General features: G+C 47.2%; 1 protein-coding gene across 5 annotated transcripts in view; it reads right to left on the bottom strand.

The window, feature by feature from the left end:
* Positions 1 to 15,661: 15,661 nt before the first annotated feature.
* Positions 15,662 to 21,757, bottom strand: part of AFTPH (aftiphilin) — a 67,010-nt gene continuing 60,914 nt past the window's right edge. For 4 of the 5 annotated variants that reach the window (XM_053200670.1, XM_027072347.2, XM_027072346.2 and 1 more), the window contains one exon: positions 15,662 to 16,790. In XM_053200670.1, coding sequence (XP_053056645.1) covers positions 16,646 to 16,790 — 145 coding nt within the window. In that variant the 3' untranslated portion in view covers positions 15,662 to 16,645. The remainder of the gene's footprint in view (positions 16,791 to 21,757) is intronic. The other variant, XR_003424778.2, reaches the window with a different exon arrangement.

The raw sequence follows: 21,757 nt of genomic DNA, 5'->3' as shown, positions 1-21,757 counted from the left end.
GTGGTCAGGCTCTGTGCCAGGTGGATTGGAAGAAATTAAAAATGCTCGCTCAGGCCATAAGGCTTTCCCTGAAGACAGCCTGAGCTCTGAGTGGAGGGGGATGAAATTAAGTTTCTGCGCAACATGTTTGCTTCTCTGTTGCATCCACCTTCGGGCGCACAGCAATCTTGCCCTCTCTGGGGCTTCGAGGTTTAGAATTAAAGTCTTCTCTAAGGCATTTGCTCCCCTTTCAGTTGCCAGCATGAGAAAAGACTGTAGGTCCAAGGAATCGGGTCCTCTAGGAGGGAACTATCCCCCTGGCTCACAGGTCTGCCTTGAGGGGGTCTCCCAGGGGGTTCGAGGGCCACCTCCACTGCCTCTTGTCCTTTCAAGGGGTTTATGACATTGTCAGAGCAAACTTACTAGAATTCTGTTAAAACCCGAAGGATCCTCCCCACGCCCACTGCTCCACCCTGGTGCAGGCTGTACAGGTCCCACCTGGTGCATAGGATGGGATGAAAGGGTCTTTCTGGTGATTCACTCAGGAAGTTCCCTGGAAACCCCCAGGCTGGCGGGGTGCCAATCCAGGTCGTGTGGCTGAAGCCTTGCAGTGGACAGCAAACTTGGGTCTTCTAGGTGTTACTGCCCCAGAGGAAGGTGGAAGCCATGCATGAATCCTACTCCACCTTGTGCTGGTACGTGACCCTGAACCTCAGTTTCTTCATCTGTAAAATGGAAGTAGAGTTGCCAAGAGGACCAAAAAAGCAGTATGTAGTGCACTGTGGATCCCGAGTAAATGCCAGGGGTGCTCCGTGTATGTCCCTCCACATCCTTTCTCTACCTTCACCAGTCAAACCTGAAGGCTTCGAGTCCAGCTTGAATTCCCACCCTCTTTCTTATCCCCGTGTCCCCCACTTATTCCTTTGTTGCGAGGCAAAGGAGGCAGCACCAATCCCCGCCTACACCAGAAGCTGTACCCCTCCACCTGCATTGAGCCCCCTGCCTCATCTTCTCCCCACTCCCTGAGAACCCCACACTCCCCAAAGCCCTGGCGCTTTCCCACCCAGACCTGACCAAAGTATTTACAGTAAATACTAATTTTTGTTGAGTTTATTTTGTGCCTGGGACCATGCTTCATCTGCATTATCTGGGTAACTATTCACAGGAATCTTTTGTCATCCCATTTGACAGAGGAGGAAAGTTAGACTAGTTCTGCATAGCTTGCCTAAAATTACAGGGCATTAGGGAACAGAGCTGAATTCTCACGCCACCATGCTCTGTGTTCTGTATTATATACACTGACCTTCTCCTGTGTGCCTGGCCCCAAGGAGCTTAAACTCCAGTAGGTGTTCTCCACGCCCCCACTCCCCCACTCCCCCTGCACCCTGCTCATCTCTTTAGGATTTAGCCTACTCTGCCTTGAATTGGTATTTTCTCTTATCTCCTTGGACCATGAGTTCCCCCAGGGCAGAAAATATGCTTTTGTTATCTTATTCATCTTCGAGTCTGGCAATGCTTAGAACGTTGTAGGTTCTTAAGTTATTTTTCTAATTCTAGAGTAAAAAGTGTTCATTCTAGAAAAAAAAAAGGAAAACAAAAAAAGTGAAATAGAAAACAAGTATCACCTGTGAATCCACCACCCAGAGAAAATCTTTGCAAATATTTTGGTGAATTTCCTTCTAATCACATGTATATATATATAACATATATATGTAATTTAGACAAATACGTATTTTGCACAAAGTGGAACAACATACAAGACCATTGTTTTGAACATTTTTATTTATTTTTGAGAGACAGAGACAGAGCATGAGTGGGGGAGGAACAGAGAGAGAGGGAGACACAGACTCCAAAGCAGGCTCCAGGTTCTGAGCTGTCAGCACAGAGCCTGACACAGGGCTTGAACCCATGAACCGTGAGATCATGACCTGAGCTGAAGGACACTTAGCCGACTGAGCCATCCAGGCACCTCCAAGACCATTTTTAAGAAAGATTTTATTCCCAAGTAATCTCTATACCCAACATGGGGCTCAAACCCACAACCCTGAGATTCTAGAGTCAAACGCTCCACTGACTAAGACAGCCAGGTGCCCCTACAATATTATTTTTATGCTGCTTTTCAACCTTATATCATGAGCAAATCCCAGATCATTAGAAATTCTTTGAAAATGGGATTTTTGATGGCTGTAGTTTGTTCTCTCATGTGACAGGTCCCCTTCCTGTCTAAAACACTCCCATAGTGTTGTGGTTCTTTTACAGTTTCTCTGATTATTCCCATAAGAGAAATATCTGAAATGGAATTGTTGGGACAAAGAGAAGAGATATTTGCAAGGCTCTTGACATATCACAGCTGGCTCTGAACAAACCCCTGCTCTCCCAAACCCTCTCTTGTCTCACCTACTCAGGTGTGCCCATTGACCAGCCAGAGGCCCCAACTCTCTAGGGCCCCCTCTCATTCCTAACCCACCTGCTCAGAAGCAGGTGGGAGGGTCACCTGGTACGTGAGACTGGAGGGACCTGGCCAACCTACGCCCAAATCTCCCGCTCTCTGACTTGGACTCCATCAACAGAATTATTCCTTGGGTTAAGGGCAGTGTGGCTCAGATGCTTGTAAAACGTCTCTGGCTGGAGACCATGACTACTAAACCATGAGTACTAGGCTATCCTTCTTTGTCACTAGGTTAACAGGGCTAGAACCCACGAACCCTGAGATCATGACCTGAGCCGAAGTCGGATGCTCAACCAACTGAGCCACCCAGGCGCCCCGAGGGAGCTTTTAGATCAGAATCTTGGAATGTATCCCCAAACCCTGCTTGGATGGATTTTCATTCTGCCTGTAAATGACCTCCATAAAGCAGTGGCCCACAGTTCTTTAGCAGGAGGCTGGGCACAGGAGCCACCCCAGGTGCTGTGAGCTCCTCAGGGCCACGGACAAGACAGAGCGCTTTTCCAGCTCTGCTGTTAACAATTTGGGGTTAATCTAAAGAGATGCTAAGTGGATCAGTTCTTTGAGAAAATGTGTGTCAGTTTCCAAGTCACCCCTGGTCATCATCCAGGAAAGACAGTTTTCATTAAAGAACGCCAGGGCCGCCTGTAGGAACACTTCTCCCCGTGTCCCCAGGCACTCAGCAGCAGACGTGAATGGCTGCGCGGAGCGGCCGCTAACTGAGCGAACAAAGACGGGATCGGAGTCCTCCCGGGGCCCGGTGGCCTGCGGGACAGAGCCGGGCGCCCCAGAGCCGCTGCGCTCAAACTTCCGCGGACGCAGCGGTCTCGGAGGGCCTGCGGGTCTCGGCGCTTGCGGGGTGCTGAGACTCTGATGCCGAGGGTCTGGGCTGGCCCGAGAGTCTGCGGGTCTAACAAGTCCCGGGGGGGAGGGCAGGGGCGCCTCCGGGCGGCGGGACTGGCTCAGGCCGGGGGCGAGCAGGAGCGGGCGAGCGGGAGCGCGCGAGCGGGCGGAGGGGCAGCGGCGCCAGGGACCCGGGGTCCTCGGAGGGGAGCGGCCACGGCAGGCGGGCGGGCGGCTCCGGGACGCCCGGCCCGCTGACTCGTACTCGGGCGCCGCCGCTGGGGGAGAGCCAGAGCCCACAGGGGCTCGCGCAGGGTAGCAGGAGGCGGGAGGTGTGGGGGGGCGAGGGCGGCAACTCAGGCTTCTCTGCTCTGCCTCCCGGCCCACCGGGCCCGGGCCTCTCGAGCCCTCCCTCTTCCGCAGATGCCTGTGGCGAGGGCACAGGGCTCGCCTCCTTGCCCACGGGAGGAGACAGGAGGCTTCAAGGGCACTCCCGGCCCCAGACCACCGGTCTAGCGACCTGGAACCCATCTCGCGGCCATGTGGCCTTCAGCACCTCACTTCACCTCTCTGGCCTCAGTGTCTCCTTGTGTAAAGCAACCGGTTTGGAGAGGCATGGTTTCTGAGGTCCCTTTCAGCTCTGGAGGGCTGGGATTGTCCATCTTGACGGTGTGAGTGGGACTAAGATAGGCAGGGAGCTACATACGCCCTGGAGGAGGAAGGAGGATGAGTTGGGAGGCAGGCAGCCTGGCCTCCAAAAGGGAAGGTCCCTGTGGGAATCCCCTCACTATCTGAGGGCCTGGTTTAGGGTCACGTGTTTGCTAGAGGATGAGGGAAGGAACAGGAAGGAACGTGCAGACTTGACTGGAAAATCCAGCTGGACAGGAGACAGCTCCTGGCTGCGCCTCCCACCGGGGCTGGAGGCCGGCTTGGCCCTGGCCCGGCATCACATGCCCTGCTGTCCGGTTGCCCCATCCAGGGCCGCAGCTGCCACCCGGATGGGAGCCCCTGAACACAGTGTCTAGTAAGCTTTGAGGCTTCACACGTGCTCCCAAGATCGTGTGGAAATGACCTTATCTTCAACTTAAATCCGTTTTTCCTATAGATTTACTGAATGAGTTTAAAGACACTAGTTCTTAATTTATGAGCTTGGCGGCAGCTTCCAACACATTCACCCGGAGGCCTTCAGGTCCTCCCCAGCCCACGCCTGTCCCCCTCTGCAAGAAGGGAGGCTCACACAGGATGTCCAGATGGCTCAGAGAAGTACAGAAGATGGTCCGGTTGCAAGTGGCACAAATGCCCCTGCAAGTGGCTTAAAGATCAGCGCACCTATAGAATATATAAATACGTGTGCCATGTGACACGTGCATCTGCCTCACGGATTCACCGTGAAGGTTGAATGCTAGGCAGCAGGAAGGGCAGGGGCGTGACGGGGCTCGGGCGCAGCGGGACTGTCCCAAGATCAGGGACTTGAAGTACCACAGCAGCTCTTCTCCAAACATCTAGAGCAAGGGAATCCTTAGCAAACCACACAGAGCATTGGAGGAAGGTCTGCTGAGGCCCAGACCGCTTCACCTGGGCCTCTTTGGAAGAAGTGCCAATAGGTGCCTTGTGGGTGAAAGTGGGACGGCAGGCCCTTGGGTTGGGGGCTGAGGAGGGCTGAGAGGGGACAGACTGGGGAGGCTGCCTCGCGAATCTCTCTCTACCCAGAGAAGGCACTCCTTGGAAGAAAGACCCCATGACTTTGATGCAGAAGAGGGAGCGAGGGGGGTTGTTAACCTCGAGGGTGGGCCCCACCTCTGCGAGCCATCTCTTCCAGGCTGGAGACTCTGGACTAGGATCCCTGCTTGTCAGCCCCCAGGAGCTGTCCTTGAGGCGCACACCTCTGAGCTTGATGGCCTTCCAGTGTCCCATTGCTCCGTGCTCAGCTATTCCCCTGGTCACCCCTGCCCAGAGTGACCTCTCACCTCTCTGGATTCCTCTGACTTCTGTTTTGGCTCTCAGCCCTCACAGCAGGAGGTCTGTAAAGCCCCGGGTGGGGTGACGTGGGGCCTGTTGCCCAACCTCAGTGTTATTACCTGTGGAATGGAGATAATCACCGTAGATACTTCAGGGGGTGGGTGTGAGTCTCAAATGAGATTACAGAGCTCGAGAGGTACAATGGCGCCTGGACTTTAAACTCCAGCTTTAAATCCAGCCTGTCTGCTGGGGGTTTGGGGCAAGTTAACTTAAGCTTTCTGGGTCTCAGTTTTATTATCTGTGAGGGGAGATGAGAAGAATGGCACCTATTTCCTAGGACTGTTGGGAGAATAAACGAGAGAGCGCTTTGAGCTGTGCCTGGCACTTACTACGTGCCAGCTTTGTTGCTACAGGGCTGGGCATTGAGCTGTGTGGATAGGAAACCCCCATGAAATAACTTGAAAACAAACCCAAACACCCCAACCTGCCTCCTCTCATCGGGCCTTATCTCCGCAGTTAGCTAGCGCTGCATGTGGCGGGAGTTTGACACAGCTTTGTTGATTCACTATCCAAAAAGCGGCCAGATGCCGGTCTCTGTGTTTTTCTTACCCATTTTTCCCCTTTATGGTGGGGGGTGGTGGGGCGGTATCACCAACTCTGCTGGGAAACCGATGAAAGTCATGGATCCCCAGACAGGTGCTCAAGAAGCAAATACTCACAATATGTTGCACAGAATTTCAGGGGACTCCTAGACCCCCCGAGGGTGAGGGTGACAAGCCCCTCTTTAGATGATACACCCTCCACGTCTTGTTTGTTGGTCTTACTCCAACAAAACAAAAGCTGTTTCTCCTCCACTCATCAGTGCCCGGCACCTTGGCTTCCACCCTGGCTCCGGTCCCCCGGTTACCTCTCCCCAGGGCCCCTCGCTCAGAGCCTACATCAAGCCACGACCCTTGGCTAGGAGTTAAAAACAACACCTGTTCAGCATTTGAGGGTTGAAAACGGGGTGTGGGGGGGAAGTGGGGGTGGGCAGGGGGAGGGGGGAAAAGAAAAGAAACAGAAGAAGCAGACTCAACGTAAAAAAAAAATCAGACAGAAGGAATCATCCTCCAAGCCAAACGCCGTAATTCGCAGGGCTCTTATTCGCTGAGTGGGACTAAATGGTATTTATGACCAAGAGGCCCTGGGCTCACCCCAAGCTGAGCAATTCATTCAGTTGCCCAAACTCCGGCAGCAGGGAAGAGAGGCACGGGGCTGGGGAGATCAGACAGCTTGGAGGGGGAGATTTTATTGTTCACGACTTGTGTGATTCTTTATCTACTTAACGTTAAGTGTAGTTTCCGAATTTTAGTACATGTTTCTGGGAAGATGATGACCTCAAACAGTGTCTGTTCCCTTTAAGGTTAATTATGGGCTTGGAATTGGGTTCTATGCTGTGGGGCCCATTCATTCATTCATTCATTCATTCATTCATCCAAGATTTATTAGGTGCCTTCCTTACACATGAGAAGCTGTTCTAGGCACTAGAGATACAGCAGTGAACACAGCAACAAAGGTCCCTGTCCTAATGAAGTTTACAGTTTTGGCAGGAAAGACAGATAACACAAAATGAACAACAGATACATGTTGGATGGTAATGTGTACTGAGAAGAAAGACACAGCAGGCAGGGGCTAGACAGGGTGGCAGGGTGCTATTCTAGCTAGTGCTTAGGAAAGGCTTCTTTGAGCAGAGGCCTAGGGGACGAGGGACAGAGCCATGCAGAGGCCTGGGAGGGGGGTCCCAGGGCGGAAGGAAGGCCATCCACCAGGTTGGGTTGGGACAGCCCAGCATGACTGAGGACCCACAGGGTCAGTTCCCACAGCTGGGGGTTTCTGGATGGCAAGGCTGGGATGTCCCCAGCCCTTTGGCGGAACCTTTCCCAGGGCTACATAGGTCCTTCCTGGCCGCGTGCTTGGACCTCTCTTCCATGCTGAGAGCACCCCAAGGGCCGTTTCTTCCTCAGCCTTACCCCTCCCTGTTGTACCTACATTTTGCGGAGCCCAAGACTTTTGCTGAAAGCTGGATGGAGTTGGCGATATTTCAAGATGTTGACCTTAAGAAAGGCTATCCTGTTTGCTGTAGACTGAATGCGTGTGATTTGTGCCTTCTTGGAATTCGTATGTTGAAATCCTTACCCCCAGTGCAATGGTATTTGGAGGTGGGGCCTTTGGGAGGTGATTAAACCTTTGGGATGGGATTCATGCCCCTATCAGGCACCCCAGACAGCCCCTCCGCCCCTTCTGCCATGTAAGGATGCTGTGAAAGAGAGCTGTCTATGAATCAGGACACAGGCTCTCACCAGAACCTAGCCAGGCTGGTGTCCCGACCTTGGACTTCCCAGCCTCCGGGACTGTGAGAAGTATTTTTGTTTAAGCAGCCTGAAGGGCCTAAGACCCTGTTAGAGGAAACAGAGGGGATAGAGAAACTAGTCACATGACACCGGCAGGAAACAGTTAGGTACGTCCAGAATGTGGGGCATTCTGTAACACAACTGGCCTGGCCTCTTAAAGAAAACAACCACACTGTAATAAAAAATAAAAGGATGGGAGGACTGGTCTAGATTAAAAGGAACATATAGTCAAATGGGATGCATACTCCTTGAGCAGACCCTGGTTTGAGCAGCCAAGCTATAAAAGACATTTTAGGGACACTCTGGGGAATTCAAATGGACTGGTTTTCAAATGGTATTTGTATATTATTGTTCGTTTTCTTAAGTGTGATAATAGTATTAAGGTCAAATGAGAATATCTCTGTATTTTGATATGATGTTGATGTGTGTGGCAGGGACATGTGATGATATCCATAATTTATTCTGAAATTATTCACCCAAGTAAATAAGTAAATAAAATCTAAGATACCTAAGGTCTAGAATGGCTCAAGGAAGGGAATGAGATGCCCCAAGGGACATGGTCCACCTTCCTGAAGTTGGCTGGGCCCTAAATACTTGACAGACCCCAATGGGTGCACTTTCTGTGTCCCGGAAGGGAATGTGCACAGCACCTGGCGTTCAGTTGCTTAATCGGAGGTGAATGAGTGGATGGTCTCTGTGGGACTGAGTACTCGCCCCTTAACACCGACACCCCACCTACCCTTGACGCTCACCGCGAAACAATTAACAACGTGAGCAGACTGTCAAGGGTCACGTTTTATGGAAATGCCTTGTGAGGTCTCTCTGGATGATTGCAGACGTCACTGCCATCTGCCTGCCCCCTCCCCGCTCCCGGAGCGCCTCCAGCATCTCCTGGCGCCCCGGGCAGGGCGCTCAGTTATTTCTGGAGCCTCAACCTTCAGGTGGAGAGTACGCTGCTCATAATCACCAGGTCATGAACAGCTGGCCTGCCGGGCCCTAATTATTTCATCGAATCAGGGGCTGCATCCTAACAGCCTGTGTCTCAAAAGACTCCCAAGTCAGGCAAGGCACATTGTGGGCACCCAGTAGAACTTGATGCTGTTATCCTAAATAACAACAACAACAATAATCATAGTACCGAACATTTATTGAGCACTTAGTATTTCCGTGTGTCACGCTAAGTGTCTAACATGAGTTATGTCTTTAATTCTACTCAGAAGCCTGTTTGGGTCTTTTTCACGCTAATTCCTATCCCCATTTTGCAGACTGGTTCATGGTCTCACAGTTAGGCAGTTCCAGGATTCAAACTCTGGTTGCCTCGTTCCCGCTTCTCTCCCAGGAGGGCCCTGGAAGACGTGGCCCTGGAAGACTGACTCAGGATTCCTTTGTCGTGGGGCTGCTGAATGCCTGAAGAAGCTTCCTAGGAAAGCCGTGAGCCACCAGGGCCCCAGGGACTCTAGTTACATTCTTCATCCCCTACTGAGCTCCGTATTGAAGCAATTAGCTAAAACAATAGCTCGTGCCCCTTCTTTCACAGCCCTGCAAGTAAGTAGCACACCACAGAGCAATGAAAAGTCAAAAAGTCAGGCAGACCGACAAGTGTCACCTTTTACGGAAGTGCCAGGGAGGACCCTCTCCCCAGAAGTCTGCCCGTGAAGATTTGTGCCACCAGAGGCAGCCACTCCCCTTCAGCTGGGAAAACAACCCTGTTTTCAAGCACCTTGGGCTTTCTTGTCAGTCATTAGGGAAAGGCATTCCTGGCGGGTCCCCACTAGCATCTGAGCTGGGACCGACCACCGGTTTTCACCTTTGCTCCTCGCCCGGGACCGATGGCCCATCCATCTCCTGGTTGGCTGCAGCTGATATTAGATAAATACCGGTTGTCACCAGTGGGCTCTGCCCAGATTTTCCACCCCTGAATGCATCCTTTCAATAGGTGTTCGGTGACACAGGGCCCATGAGGTCCTGCCTGCTTCACAGATGTTAGGTTCCAGCCACAAAACCAAAAAAAATCTGGGGTGGGAAAGAAGAGTCCAGATTTCACTGAAAATGAAGCTTTCCAGAGCTGCTGACTAAGGACTTCTCTTTCCAAACATCTGAAACAGCAAACAGATTGTAAATTAAGAGGGAGTTACAAGATAGTAGCTGCAGGGAAGCTCGTCCCTGTTTTTCTGGGTTGTAGCTGCTGCTACAGAGCCGACCCCGGACCTGGGCAGCCGAGAAAGGTGATTACACAGGGCAGAGGGTCTGAGCGCCCGAGGGCCCGCCACAAGTAAGAGGTGGCTGCCCAAAGAGTTCTGGCCTCTTCTCTGAGCCAAGGGAGAGCAGTTTATTCTGACGAGAAGTGGAAGGAACACTGGTCTGGGTCGTTCTCTGGAGCCAATGAATTAGTGACTCCCACCCAGATCAGAGTTCAGACTCCCGAGGCAACTCAGCAAAAATAAAGTGAAACAAATTGTAACCCCATCAAGATGATGCTTCCCTGGACCAGAGCACGAAGAGAGGAGTTACACGGTCTTTGGGCCACACTTCTCTCCTCCCACAGAGTAAAAATACTGATTTTGGGAAAATGTCTGCATTCAGTGGAGGCTTGAATCTATAATGACAGGAGAGCCCCTGGGATAGCTTGATCTGGCAGCAGTCTTGCTGGATGTGGGGTCCTGGGGCCAGATGGGAGCCTGGGCCCAGAACCACAGAGTCAGGAGCCAGTCTCCCCACCATGCCCGAAGGGCCGCCAGCTCTAGCATGGAAGTCCTGCCTCGGATAACCGGAAAGAAGAAAAGGGGTGGGGTAAAGGGGGTGTGGAAAGCTGATGGAGGCTGGGCAGGTTTCAACCTGGAGCATGCCTTCAGGCATCCTCGCCTTGTCACTGGAGTGTAATGACTGTCAGGGTGACACCCCCTTTCCGGATATCCAGCTTTATCTGAGGATCCAACAGTCTGGTCATCTGAGTGCCTCTGAGCCATGTCGAGCCTTGCTCAGGGACCGAGAGGCATTTTACTGATTCCCCATAACCATCTGCACAGGGCACCCTCTGGGAAACGGTCAGGGTGATTCTAGGCTTGGGAGTCTCCTATAGAGCCGTGTACTTTTCAGCCAGGGGCTGCTGGTGGTGTAGGCTACAGAGTTGTGCCCCAGGAGTGGCCGAGTTCCCTGTATGTCCAGCCCCTACTTGCTGCTTGCCCAAGGCAGGGACTGAGGCAAAAACAAACCAAAACAAATAGCTTTTGGCAAAATGGAAGCCCTGTGGGGGTTGTGCTGATGTTTGGGGGGTTGTTTCAGAGCCTGGAGGATTGAGTCAGTGATCAATAGAATAGGGTTTGTTTTGGAAAAATTCAGATGGGGCTAGAGGTGGGGTTCACAGTATTTGCAGGCAAAGGCAAAACACAGATTCTGGAAGGATCCCTATCCATTTCACTGGGAGGCTTATGCATAAACTGGTTTAGGAAGCAAACAAGGTGACAGTTTGCCTATGTGTCAGGCGCTGTGACAGGGAACAGGGGGACAAATCTGGGCCAGACCCCGTCCCTGCCCTCAAGATGCTTGCAGCCTGAGGGAGAAAGAGGAGCAAATCTGTCGTCATAAAGCAAGGCGACAGGTGCTGTAACAACCCTCATCGTGCCAAGAGGCTGATACTCACCGGGTGAGCATTCAGACTCTGGGATCAGATAGACTTGGGTTCTAGACTCTTCTGCTTCCTGGCTGAGTGACCTCGGGGAAGCCACATCGTGTTCCAAGTCTTGGTTTCCTCACCAGTAAATTGGAGCAGACTATAGTTCAGGTACTTCTCAGGGTTACCGGGAGGACTCAGGGAGGGAATGTGTGCGAAGCCCATGTCTGGCACTCAGGAATGCTCTTAATGAATGTAAACTAGCTTTATTACGAGTGTGGTATTATCAGAGAGGCTTGCCAAACACCCTGCAAGGCTGGAGAGCGGCAGTGTCTGGGGAGGCGGGGCCTGGGGGCATCCAGAAGAGCTCCCGGAGGAAGGGGTGCTGGCCAGCTAGTGAGAAAGAGCATTCCTGGGATCCAGGTGCTGTGCCACATTCACACATATTATGTGAAGATTTGCAATACTCTCCTCAGCGGTGGGCCAGGCCTAAGGGTTAGACTGAAACAGCGGATACTGAAACATAACGCCCTGGAGGTCAGGCTGACTCTGACTTACAGTCAGGAACACAACCACAGGAGGCTATGGGGACTTAGGTTTTCGCTCAGTAGAAGTCTTAACAGTCAGTGCTGGCCGTCAAAGCAAGCGTGTTCGAGGGCTGTCTTGTGAGATTGAGCTCACTTGAGGTCCTTGCACATCTTCCGGCAAAGGCCGGACTGGCCACCCCTTCAGAGGGGAGCTGCAGGAGGGTATAAATGAAAAGGCCCGGAGTTAGGAAAACTGGCTTCATTCCGGTCCTGCCTCTAGTTATAGATGGATAATGTTGTGCAAGTCAGTTTCCTTGTGTGGACTTAGCACTTTCTCAGCTCAGAGAATTGAATCATCCTTGGCTTTTTCAACTTGTGAAATCTGCGACACCTCCCCCCTGCCCTCAGTACATAGGTCCGATGAGCTACTAACGGACATCCCTGTCACCACAGAGGCTAGCCCTCCTGGGGCGCTGCGGGGCTCCTGGGAGTGGTTTACAGGGGCTAGACTGGCTGATCTTCCAGCCCTAAAATTCTATCATTCTCTACGGTTTCTTCCTACCTTACTTTTCACGTCTGTAGACTCCAATCCCTCATTTTATGCAAGAAGTACCTGAGTCTTAGAAAAGGGATTTATCCAAGATCTTACAGCTGATTAGTGGAGAGCTGTATTTAGAACACACAACTCCTGGCCTAATCCCTTCTACCTCTGCAGGCGGCTCCCTACTGCCATCCATGATTTGTCTTAGCATTTGTTCCTCCCAAGGTCCCAGTACACCTGTGCTGCCCTCTGTAGATTTCTTTGCCTCTTAGAAAAACAGATCCAGTCCGACACATTGCTGCAGCCCGAGACAATACCCCAGGATTCGTTTCTCTAGGTAGTACTTTAGCTCAATGAAATGGGAAGTGAAAAATAAGGCCCAGACTTCCAGTTGTCCCACAGTATCTGTTCTCTCCTTCTTACTTCCAGAACCCCATTTAGATGGCTGCCCAAAATAAAGGTATTTCCCACTCTCTTTTGTAGCTAGATATGGCGCAGCAACTAGGTTCTGCCCTAAAGATAGTACTGTAATTAGAACTATCTTGTGTACATCATGGAAAGGGTTCTTAACGAGAGGGAGGATGCCCTTCTTCACCCTTCCTTTATCGATGGCTGGAACGTAGGCATAGTGCCGTGCCATCAATAGTCACCTTGGACCATAAGGTAGACACCATTGGAATGGTGTCAGAAATGGTGAAACAACAACACAGTTCTATTGTTTAAGCCACCATTACCATTTTTCATCAACTCTTGTCATTGATTGTAAGACAGCATTATTTTGTAGATCATGAAAAGAAACCACTGCCAAAGAAATGGACACCCCTTCCAACGGTATGACACGTTCCAATTTCAGATAAGTTCAGATGTGACAGAAGTATGATTACATGAAATGCAGTATTTTGGGTTTTTGCTACTCACAGCCAAGCCTAATCCTGATTCAAGAAACATGAGGGAAGGAAAAGATGACAAGATCTAAATAAAGAACACGATAATCATGTGGAGGGAAGAACAAGTTTCTATATAAAAGAATGACTCACAAAAATAGTAGTGACATGACTCAGTTTAGGGACATTTCTCCTATACTTCCCACTCTGGCTTGGATTAAATGGGAGCTTATGTATGGCTACTTGCATTTGGCCATCAAGTGAAACGAGATGCTAGGGGAGGAGTTGAGCTGGCTTTAAGGTGTTGAGAACGCAAAGCTGATTGTTGCATCAGTCTCCACTCTGTGTGGTTTGGCTTTTAGGGGATCTGCCTCCTTGGTTTCTTCTCCCCAACTCCGCAGGGTTCTCCTGCTTAACTTTGAGAAAGACTGATGGTCAGCTGCCGTTTGCAGCCAACGAGCCCTCCCTTAGCTGAGACCCGTAGAGACGCTTTGGGCTCTTCCCGCACCGGCCACCGCTGCTGCCTTCTGGTGCAACTTAAGTCTTGGTTTGGTGCAAGTACTTCTGGTCAAGGCGAGACTTTAACCTATGATAATCCAGTACGGATGTGCCTGTTGTGATTTAAGCATCGAAGGCCAATGGGACAAACAAAAGGGAAAACTGGTTTACCAACAAGTGGTTCTAAGATGAAATATCCATTCTGTGTCATTAAAGCAGAGTCACTTTCATGAGGAAGGTTCACTTGACCATTTCTATTTCTGTTTTATTTTAAATGTTTATTTTTGAGAGAAAGAGCGTGCTGTGCACAAGCAGGGGAGGGACAGAGACAGGGGGGAATAGAAGATCCAAAGCAGGCTTCACGCTGACAGCAGACAGCCCGAAGCAGGGCTTGAACTCACAAACTGAGATCATAACCTGAGCTGAAAAAGGATGCCTAACTGACTGAGCCACCCAGGCGACCCTTGACTCTTTTTTTTTTAAGATTTATTTTTGGGAGAGACAGAGGATGAGCCGAGGAGGGGCAGAGAGAGAAGACACAGAATCCGAAGCAAGCTCCACGCTCTGAGCTGTCAGCACAGAGCCCAATGCAGGGCTCGAACTCACGAACCTAACTGCGAGATCATGACCTGAGCTGAAGTCAGACACCCAACCGACTGGGCCACCCAGGGGCCCCTGCCCCTTGACTTTTTCTAAATAATGCAGTAACTTGTTATTTTCCATGATCCTTTCTCCTGTGATTGCTTCTTGAATCTATGGGGACTCCAGCCATCACAGGTTTTGCTAACTCTACATTCACTTACTGATTCTATCCTCATGTGACACATTTTGTTTACTATTTAATACAACAACCCCACAGGAAGGTAGTATAATTCCTATTAAAAAAAAAACATTTAAAAAAAATTTTTTTCATTTTTGAGAGAGAGCATGAGGAGAAGGGCAGAAAGAGAGGGAGACAGAGAATCCCAAGCAGGCTCTAGGCTGTCAGCCAAAGCCCGACACAGGGCTCGAACCCACAAACCATGAGATCATGACCTGAGCTGAACTTGAACACTCGACTGACTGAGGCACCCAGGCGCCCCTATCATTCCCATTTTTAAATGAAGGCTAAGACAAGTCGATTGACTCTCACAGTAGCGCAGCTAATAAATGGGCCGTGAACTTAACGTTGGTGAAGGTTGCCAGTACAGGGTAGTTGCAATGTACTGTAGAAGCGGCCCTTTAGGGCTTTTAGGCTTCAATCACTGACACATACGAAGTTCTGCTGAGGAATATTGTTACCCTTCCATTCAGAAGGGCCACCGGGCAAAAGACTTGTGCCTATTCTGAAACAAAGCCTCGTCTGAAGAGACAGACAAAAAACAAAACACAAAGAAACCCCAAGGTTGGATGCATGGTGGGAGATGGACTGGATAGGCACGGCTACCCCAGGCCACACTTCTGTCATACTCACCGACGGTTCCAACGGCCTTTGTGATAAACTGGCAGCACCCAAGTCTGTCATCGAGGGAGGGGCACAGGGTCCCACGGAACATTCCCACAGCACACGAGGTATAATTGGGGTCGGGCTGCCTGCCTGTTTCTAATGAAATATGTCATGTGACTCTGTGGGAGCAATATCTAATAACAGTATTTAAAAATAACGTTTTAGGAATTTTCTGCTCACATCATCATCAAGCGTGTATTTCCTAGAAAAGAAAAAAATTCCCTATAAATCCTTATTTAACCTTGCCAATTCTGTTGAAGATATATTATAGTGAATCATGGGAATTTCTTTTATGATCTCATGTTCTACATAAAAACAGCTCAGCTTAGTATGACCCAGTTCCTGTGGGCCAGATTCTAATTCCTTCTGGTTTCAAAAAGCGGAAGCCCTACCAAATGATTTCCTCTGGATTGAAATACATTAAAATGGAATAAAATTTCATATCCAAACTCATTACATTTTCCCTCAGATACCAAAGTACAAAAACACAATGCTAAATTTCTTTTAAATTATTTTATTTTTGTGTAAGCTAAAAGGAAATTTACACACTGAAATCTCAAAAGACCTGGGCATGCACATTCACCTTGTTAGAGGTTCCTCTACATGTCTTTCTTTTTTCCATAGGAATTTCCCCAAACATTTAAAACCCATAGTTTTTACTGTATATACAGCCTAAACCATAGCAATCTATGATTATGTCATTTTACACTGTGCAAAATCCTCAAAAAATAGTGGTACGATAAAACAAAAAAATCATTAAAACAAGTAAATTTCATTGTAAGACATTCATATAATTTGGTCCTTCTCCAAACCAAACTGATTTAAAACAGACACAATCTCTTTAAACCCCTCCAATCAAGTTCTGACAATGATCCATACTCTACAACAAAACAGCAATCAATTAAGTACCTCGCAAAAGGTCAAATAGCAATATGCCAGATTGAAAAGATTAAAAAAAAAAGCGCAAAAATGTTAACAAAAGCCAGATCTGAAACAAACCCACCACACGTAAAATTGAAAAAAAAAAATTAAATGGAGACTTTGGAGCTTATTTATGATAGCAAAAGTAATTCAACAAATGATATGAAAAATTAATAGAACATTCAATGCAATCTGAAAAGACTGAAGGGGATTTCACAGACAGTGGAGATTTGAGTTTTTAATTTTTTTTTATTTCAAAAGTTTTGTAAGAAGGACACCACCAGTGTATTTCACAAAGACATAAATGTATACACCCCAGCAACACAAAAAGAATAAATCTTCAAAAATGTTCACCCCCGATTATTTACATTTTTTCTAATATAAATTTAGGACTTCAGTATGTAAATAAATATACATTACTATGTATACCTTTCTAGTGCGGCTTACCAACAAATCAGCTGAACTTTTTTTTTTTTTTAATTAGAGCAGGTATGCTTTTGATGATAGGGAAGGGCTGGAGGAAAGGAAAAGCAATTGAAAGTGTCCAATTCACATCGGTTATCAGTCTGCTTTCTCTTGGGACCTTGTGGAAGGTGTTAACGTGGCTGGGAACATCAACACCTTGGCATGCATGAACGTTAAGTCAGGAAGGCTAGCGATCACCTTGATGGCTTCTTCACTTAGGTGCTCTTCTCTTTTCGGTTTCCTATTGACAAATGAAAACAGAGAAGTGTGTTGATGTGACTTTGCTGTAGGTCAAATGGGAGAAAATCCACTCCCAAGGCAGACAGCGATCTGTGGGGACTTCCTCTATTATCAGGTCCCGAACTTCCTAACAGCTTTGTGCTGTGTGCTTCCTCTGCCAGCTGCTGAGTCGCTCACAAAGACGTACGTCCTTCTTATGTATGCCCATTGCAGCCAGGCACGTCCCTGTAGATATTCACACGGACCTACGCATGGCCCACAGATTTGCTTAAGGCTGGAAGCATCTACTGCCCAGGCACCCTTTTAAAATGTTACTAAGCTGAAATATAATGCCAGAGCCCTAATAAAACTTCACCCAACTGGATTTCCCCCTGACCCCCTGCGAAACTACCAAAATTACTTCAACATAAAACAAAGTATGTCTGGCACAAGACCTTGTAAGTCATTTAAACCTCAGGCTTTCTTAATCCCCCATGGGGAATTCCAGGAGAGAGAGCCTTCACCTCAAAAACACCCAGTTTCGGCCCCACCGGGACAGACAGAGCAGGTCCCAAAGCAGCACGGGAGCCGGTTGTGGACGTGGACAATGGACATACTCCACAGACGTGGAGAATGGCAGGACATACTTGGGGAGAGGGGGAATCCCCAAATCCTATGGGTTCTGTAGATGGAGGACATTTTATTACACTGACCCCTGCTACTAGAGGTGAGAGGGTTAGTGCCTAACACAGGAAGAACTCTTTTTGACCCGGGGCCTCCCAGCTGGTGAGGTGCAGAAATGTCAAGTGAGCCTCAAACGTGGCTCAAATTGAGCACATGATTGTAAGCCAACCTTTATTTTTTCCAGGACATTAAATATATTGAAAGAATAGTTGTAGTCATACAGATATTAATTTTAGGCCAAAGTTTATTTTTAAATTGTTGACTCTAAAAAGCCCAATTTTCTTTTATGGTAAAGGATAGTTGGTACTATATTAGGTGTGACACAAGTTATTTCTTCCACCTAAATATGTTCTTTGGGATGGGGAACAGAAGTCAGGAGATGAAGCAAGACAAGAAAGATAGATATAGGCCTTTATTTCATACCTAGACTTTTCTGTTAATCACTTTTGAAATCAGGCTGAAATTAAAAGACTTAATAGAATGACTGAAAAATAAAACATCAGAATTTGAGGACCAAAGTTCTTCAATAGGGGGTCGAGCTTCAGGCACACTGAAACCATCAGATCAACCAATACTCAGTTCTAGGGTTTCTCAGAAGAATGGAATAGCAATCTGGTATTTTCTGATTAAAATCTACACTTTTAAAAAATGTCTATTTTTGAAGGAGAGAAAGAGTATGAACGGGAGAGGTGCTGAGAGGGAGGGAGACACAGCACGAAGTGGGTTCCAGGCTCTGAGCTGTCAGCACAGAGCCCAATGTGGGGCTTGAACTCACCGATGGTGAGATCATGACATGAGCCAAAATATGATGCTTAACTGACTGAACCACCCAGGTGCCCCCAAATCTACATTTTTAATTGCATTTAAACGACAGCAAAATTCTTAGGTGGATATCTGGTGAAGAAAAACCAGAGAGTTCATTTTTTTTAAATGTTAATTTATTTTGAGAGTGTGTGTGTGAGTGGGAGTGGCAGAGAGAGGGAGAGAGAGAATCCCAAGCAGGCTCTACACCCAGTGCAGAGCCTGACATGGGGCTCGATCCCACAACTGCGAGATCATGATCTGAACTGAAATCAAGAGTTGGACGCTCAACTGACTGAGCACCCAGGTGCACCCCACCCCCCGGATAGTTATTTTTAGTCTCAAAGTGAAAGACTGGAAGTGCATAATGGAAAAGGCCAGCCTCTCACCAACACTCAATCTTAGCATCACTAATGATGGAGTCAACTAGATATTACGCATCTTCTGATGTGGTTCAACACCTGTGCCGTTTACCAGTCAAAACGCTTTACCTGAGTTTATATAGTATAATAATTTGTGGATATAATTTCTAAAGCTTACAGGAAATAAGGGGAATAGAGAAAGATATTAAATACTACTTGAAGGAAGCCAACAGATAAAATCCAGAAGTTGAGACATTCTACAGGACACCTAGACTGATCTTTTTAATAAGCTAGTGTTAAAACTGAAACAAAAGGCATGGTGGTAGATAAACCATATTAAAGGAGATTTGGGAGCCATAAGGGCCAGGCACAATCATTCTCTGCTTTGTTAAAACCAATATTCAATTGAGGGGATATCTGAATATAGCCTTGGTATCATATGGAATAAAAATATGAAGTGGACAGATGGAGATCACAGACTGCAAGGGTAAGTTCAATTCAGTATGGACTACAAAACCTCACTTTTGGTTAAAACACCACACATACGTATATGTTTCCATAGAAAATTATCTGAGAGAATACACCATCTGAAAGAAGGAGTTATACCGACCGGAGTGGTAAGAATGTGAAACTAAGTTTTAACTTTTTGTATGCATTTTTTAACTTTCTATATAATCTACCTTACTGCTGCTGTAACGATAAATGGTTGTCAAAAACAGGAACAGATAAAATTATACCTAAACGGACTTTCTCCTTTGTGGAGTGCAGTTGGGGAGTGGGAAAGGAAAGCAAAGTAGAAGCTTCCACCCAAGTAATGGTTGGTAAAGATGACTCCAGGCTTTTTACCAACAGCCTTACTTCAGAGGCACTCCTCGGAGGCAACAGGAAATTGAACAAAGTTTACAGAGTTCATAGTCTGTGTATTCATCTGTACTCAATGTGCATTGATGTGATCTAGTTTTTTTTTTTTTTTAGCATATAGGAAGAAAATGCTTGAGAATTTGAAAATAAAAGTTGTATCACGAACATTTTTCAAGTCCAAAAGCAGTGACCTAATTTTGATTTATATTCTTTAGCTAAGATTTATCCTTTTGTCAGTGGAATGCAACTGAGAGTCTGGAAACAAACTCAACAAGGGTGCCAAGACCATCAATAGGGTGAAAAACAGTCTTTTCATCAATATGGACTATCCACATGTAAAAGAATGAAGCTGGACTCCCATCTCACACCACATTCACATATTAAATCAAAATGAATCGAAGGCCCAAATGTTAAGAGTTGAAGGTACAAAACTCAGAAAAAACCCTAGGTATAAATCTTTCGGACCTTGAAGTAGGCAATGGTTTCTGGGATGGCTATCATCACAAAGTCAGTGAGAATGCAGCAAAACTAGAATTCTTATATATTACCGGAAGGAATGTAAGATGGTGCCACTACTACGGAAGATAGTTGGGCAGTTCCTCAAAAAGTTAAACATATGACTCGGCAGTTCCACTCCCAAGAAAATTGAAAACATCTGTCCACACTAGAACTTGGACACGAATGCTCACAGCAGCGTTACTCAGAATAGTTGAAAAGTGAAACAGCCCAAGTATCTATCAATTGATTAATGCATAAAGAAAATGTGGTGTAATCACACAAAGGAATATTATGCAGCTATAAAAAGGAATGAAAAGTACTGATACACACAACAGCATGGCTGAACTTGAAAACATGTTCAATGAAAGCAACCAGATACAAAATGTCACATACTAGAGGAGTCCATTTATACGAAAGAATCAGAATAGGCAAATTCCTGGAGACAGAAGGCAGATTAGTGGATGTCAGGGGCTGGGAAAAGTGGCAGATAGGGAGTAACTGCTAAGGAGCATGGAGTTTCTCTCTGGGGTGAAAAATATGTTCTGGAATTAGACAGTGGCAACGGTTGTGCAATGCTGTGAACACACTAAAAACCAATGGATTTTACAGTATGTGGCTATCTCAATTAAAAGATTAAAAAGAAAAAAGATGTATGTACCCCTTTTGGCAACTAGTTTGGCTTCTATAAACCTGAGTTAGAGGTCTGTGGCTACTAACTAGGTGGCCACCCACTGATTCCGATAAGGAAGAAATTTTTCTCTATATTAGAAAAGGTGAGCAAGAAGATGGAACTGTTTTAAAACTAAGAACTCGTATTTCTTTAAAAAGTGAAAAGTCATTTTTTTCTTACATATGCAAAACCACTTAAAGAAGAGAATGCTGTTTGTTACACATCAAATTCCTCTACATGTACCACAGTTTCTTAACCCTCTCGTGCCTTATAGTCACTCTATCTTCTGTGTACTGTCAGTAGCCAAGAAGGTTTTGCTGAGCTTTACTTCCTGTAGTTTATTTTATTCAAAAACAAAAAGAAAAACAAAACGTAAAACAACAAAGACTCTGAAATTTTCTGAAATGATACCTGCCATCCCCTTTTCTTTTCCCTGTACGACTGGGAATCATTCATGAGGACATCTTACAGGATTACCTTCTAATTGTAAGACTTGTCAATATTTGCATTTCTTACCATTTTCAAATAACTAAATCCTCAAAGTTGAGGAATACAAAGCTGGCAATTCATTTTTTTCTCAATTTGTTGTTGAAATTTTTTTTTAATGTTTATTTATTTTTGACAGACAGACAGCAAGCGGGGAAGGGGCAGAGAGAGAGGGAGACATAGAATCTGAAGCAGGCTCCAGGCTCTGAGCTGTCAGCACACACGGGGCGGTGGGGGGGACAGGGGGGACGGGACTCGAACCTATGAACCACAAAATCATGACCTGAGCCAAAATTGGATGCTTAACTGACTGAGCCACCCAGGCACCCCTCAATTTGTTGTGTATTAAACATGCAGCTGGATAGATACTAGAGAGCAATTCAATGCTCTCAATGTTACAACATTAGCCTTAGGATACACACAATAGTTTTAGTTCATTCCATAATGGTACAGAATAAGGGAAATAGTGAAAATAACTTCTTAAAGGTAATAAGAGTTTAAAAAGTTCCCTGGTGTACAAGGGATGTTTCAAGGGTGAGTTAAAAAGAAGAGCAAGCAAGTTAAAAATGTGGTTTAGAGCTCCTCCTAATGGCACGAAGAAAGAATTCTGATCACTGGGACTCTACT

Source organism: Acinonyx jubatus, chromosome A3 (assembly GCF_027475565.1).
Source record: "Acinonyx jubatus isolate Ajub_Pintada_27869175 chromosome A3, VMU_Ajub_asm_v1.0, whole genome shotgun sequence".
In the NCBI taxonomy this organism is placed as follows: domain Eukaryota; kingdom Metazoa; phylum Chordata; class Mammalia; order Carnivora; family Felidae; genus Acinonyx; species Acinonyx jubatus.
Note: the sequence above shows the minus strand (reverse complement) of the source record. Positions and strands in the feature narration are given on the sequence as shown.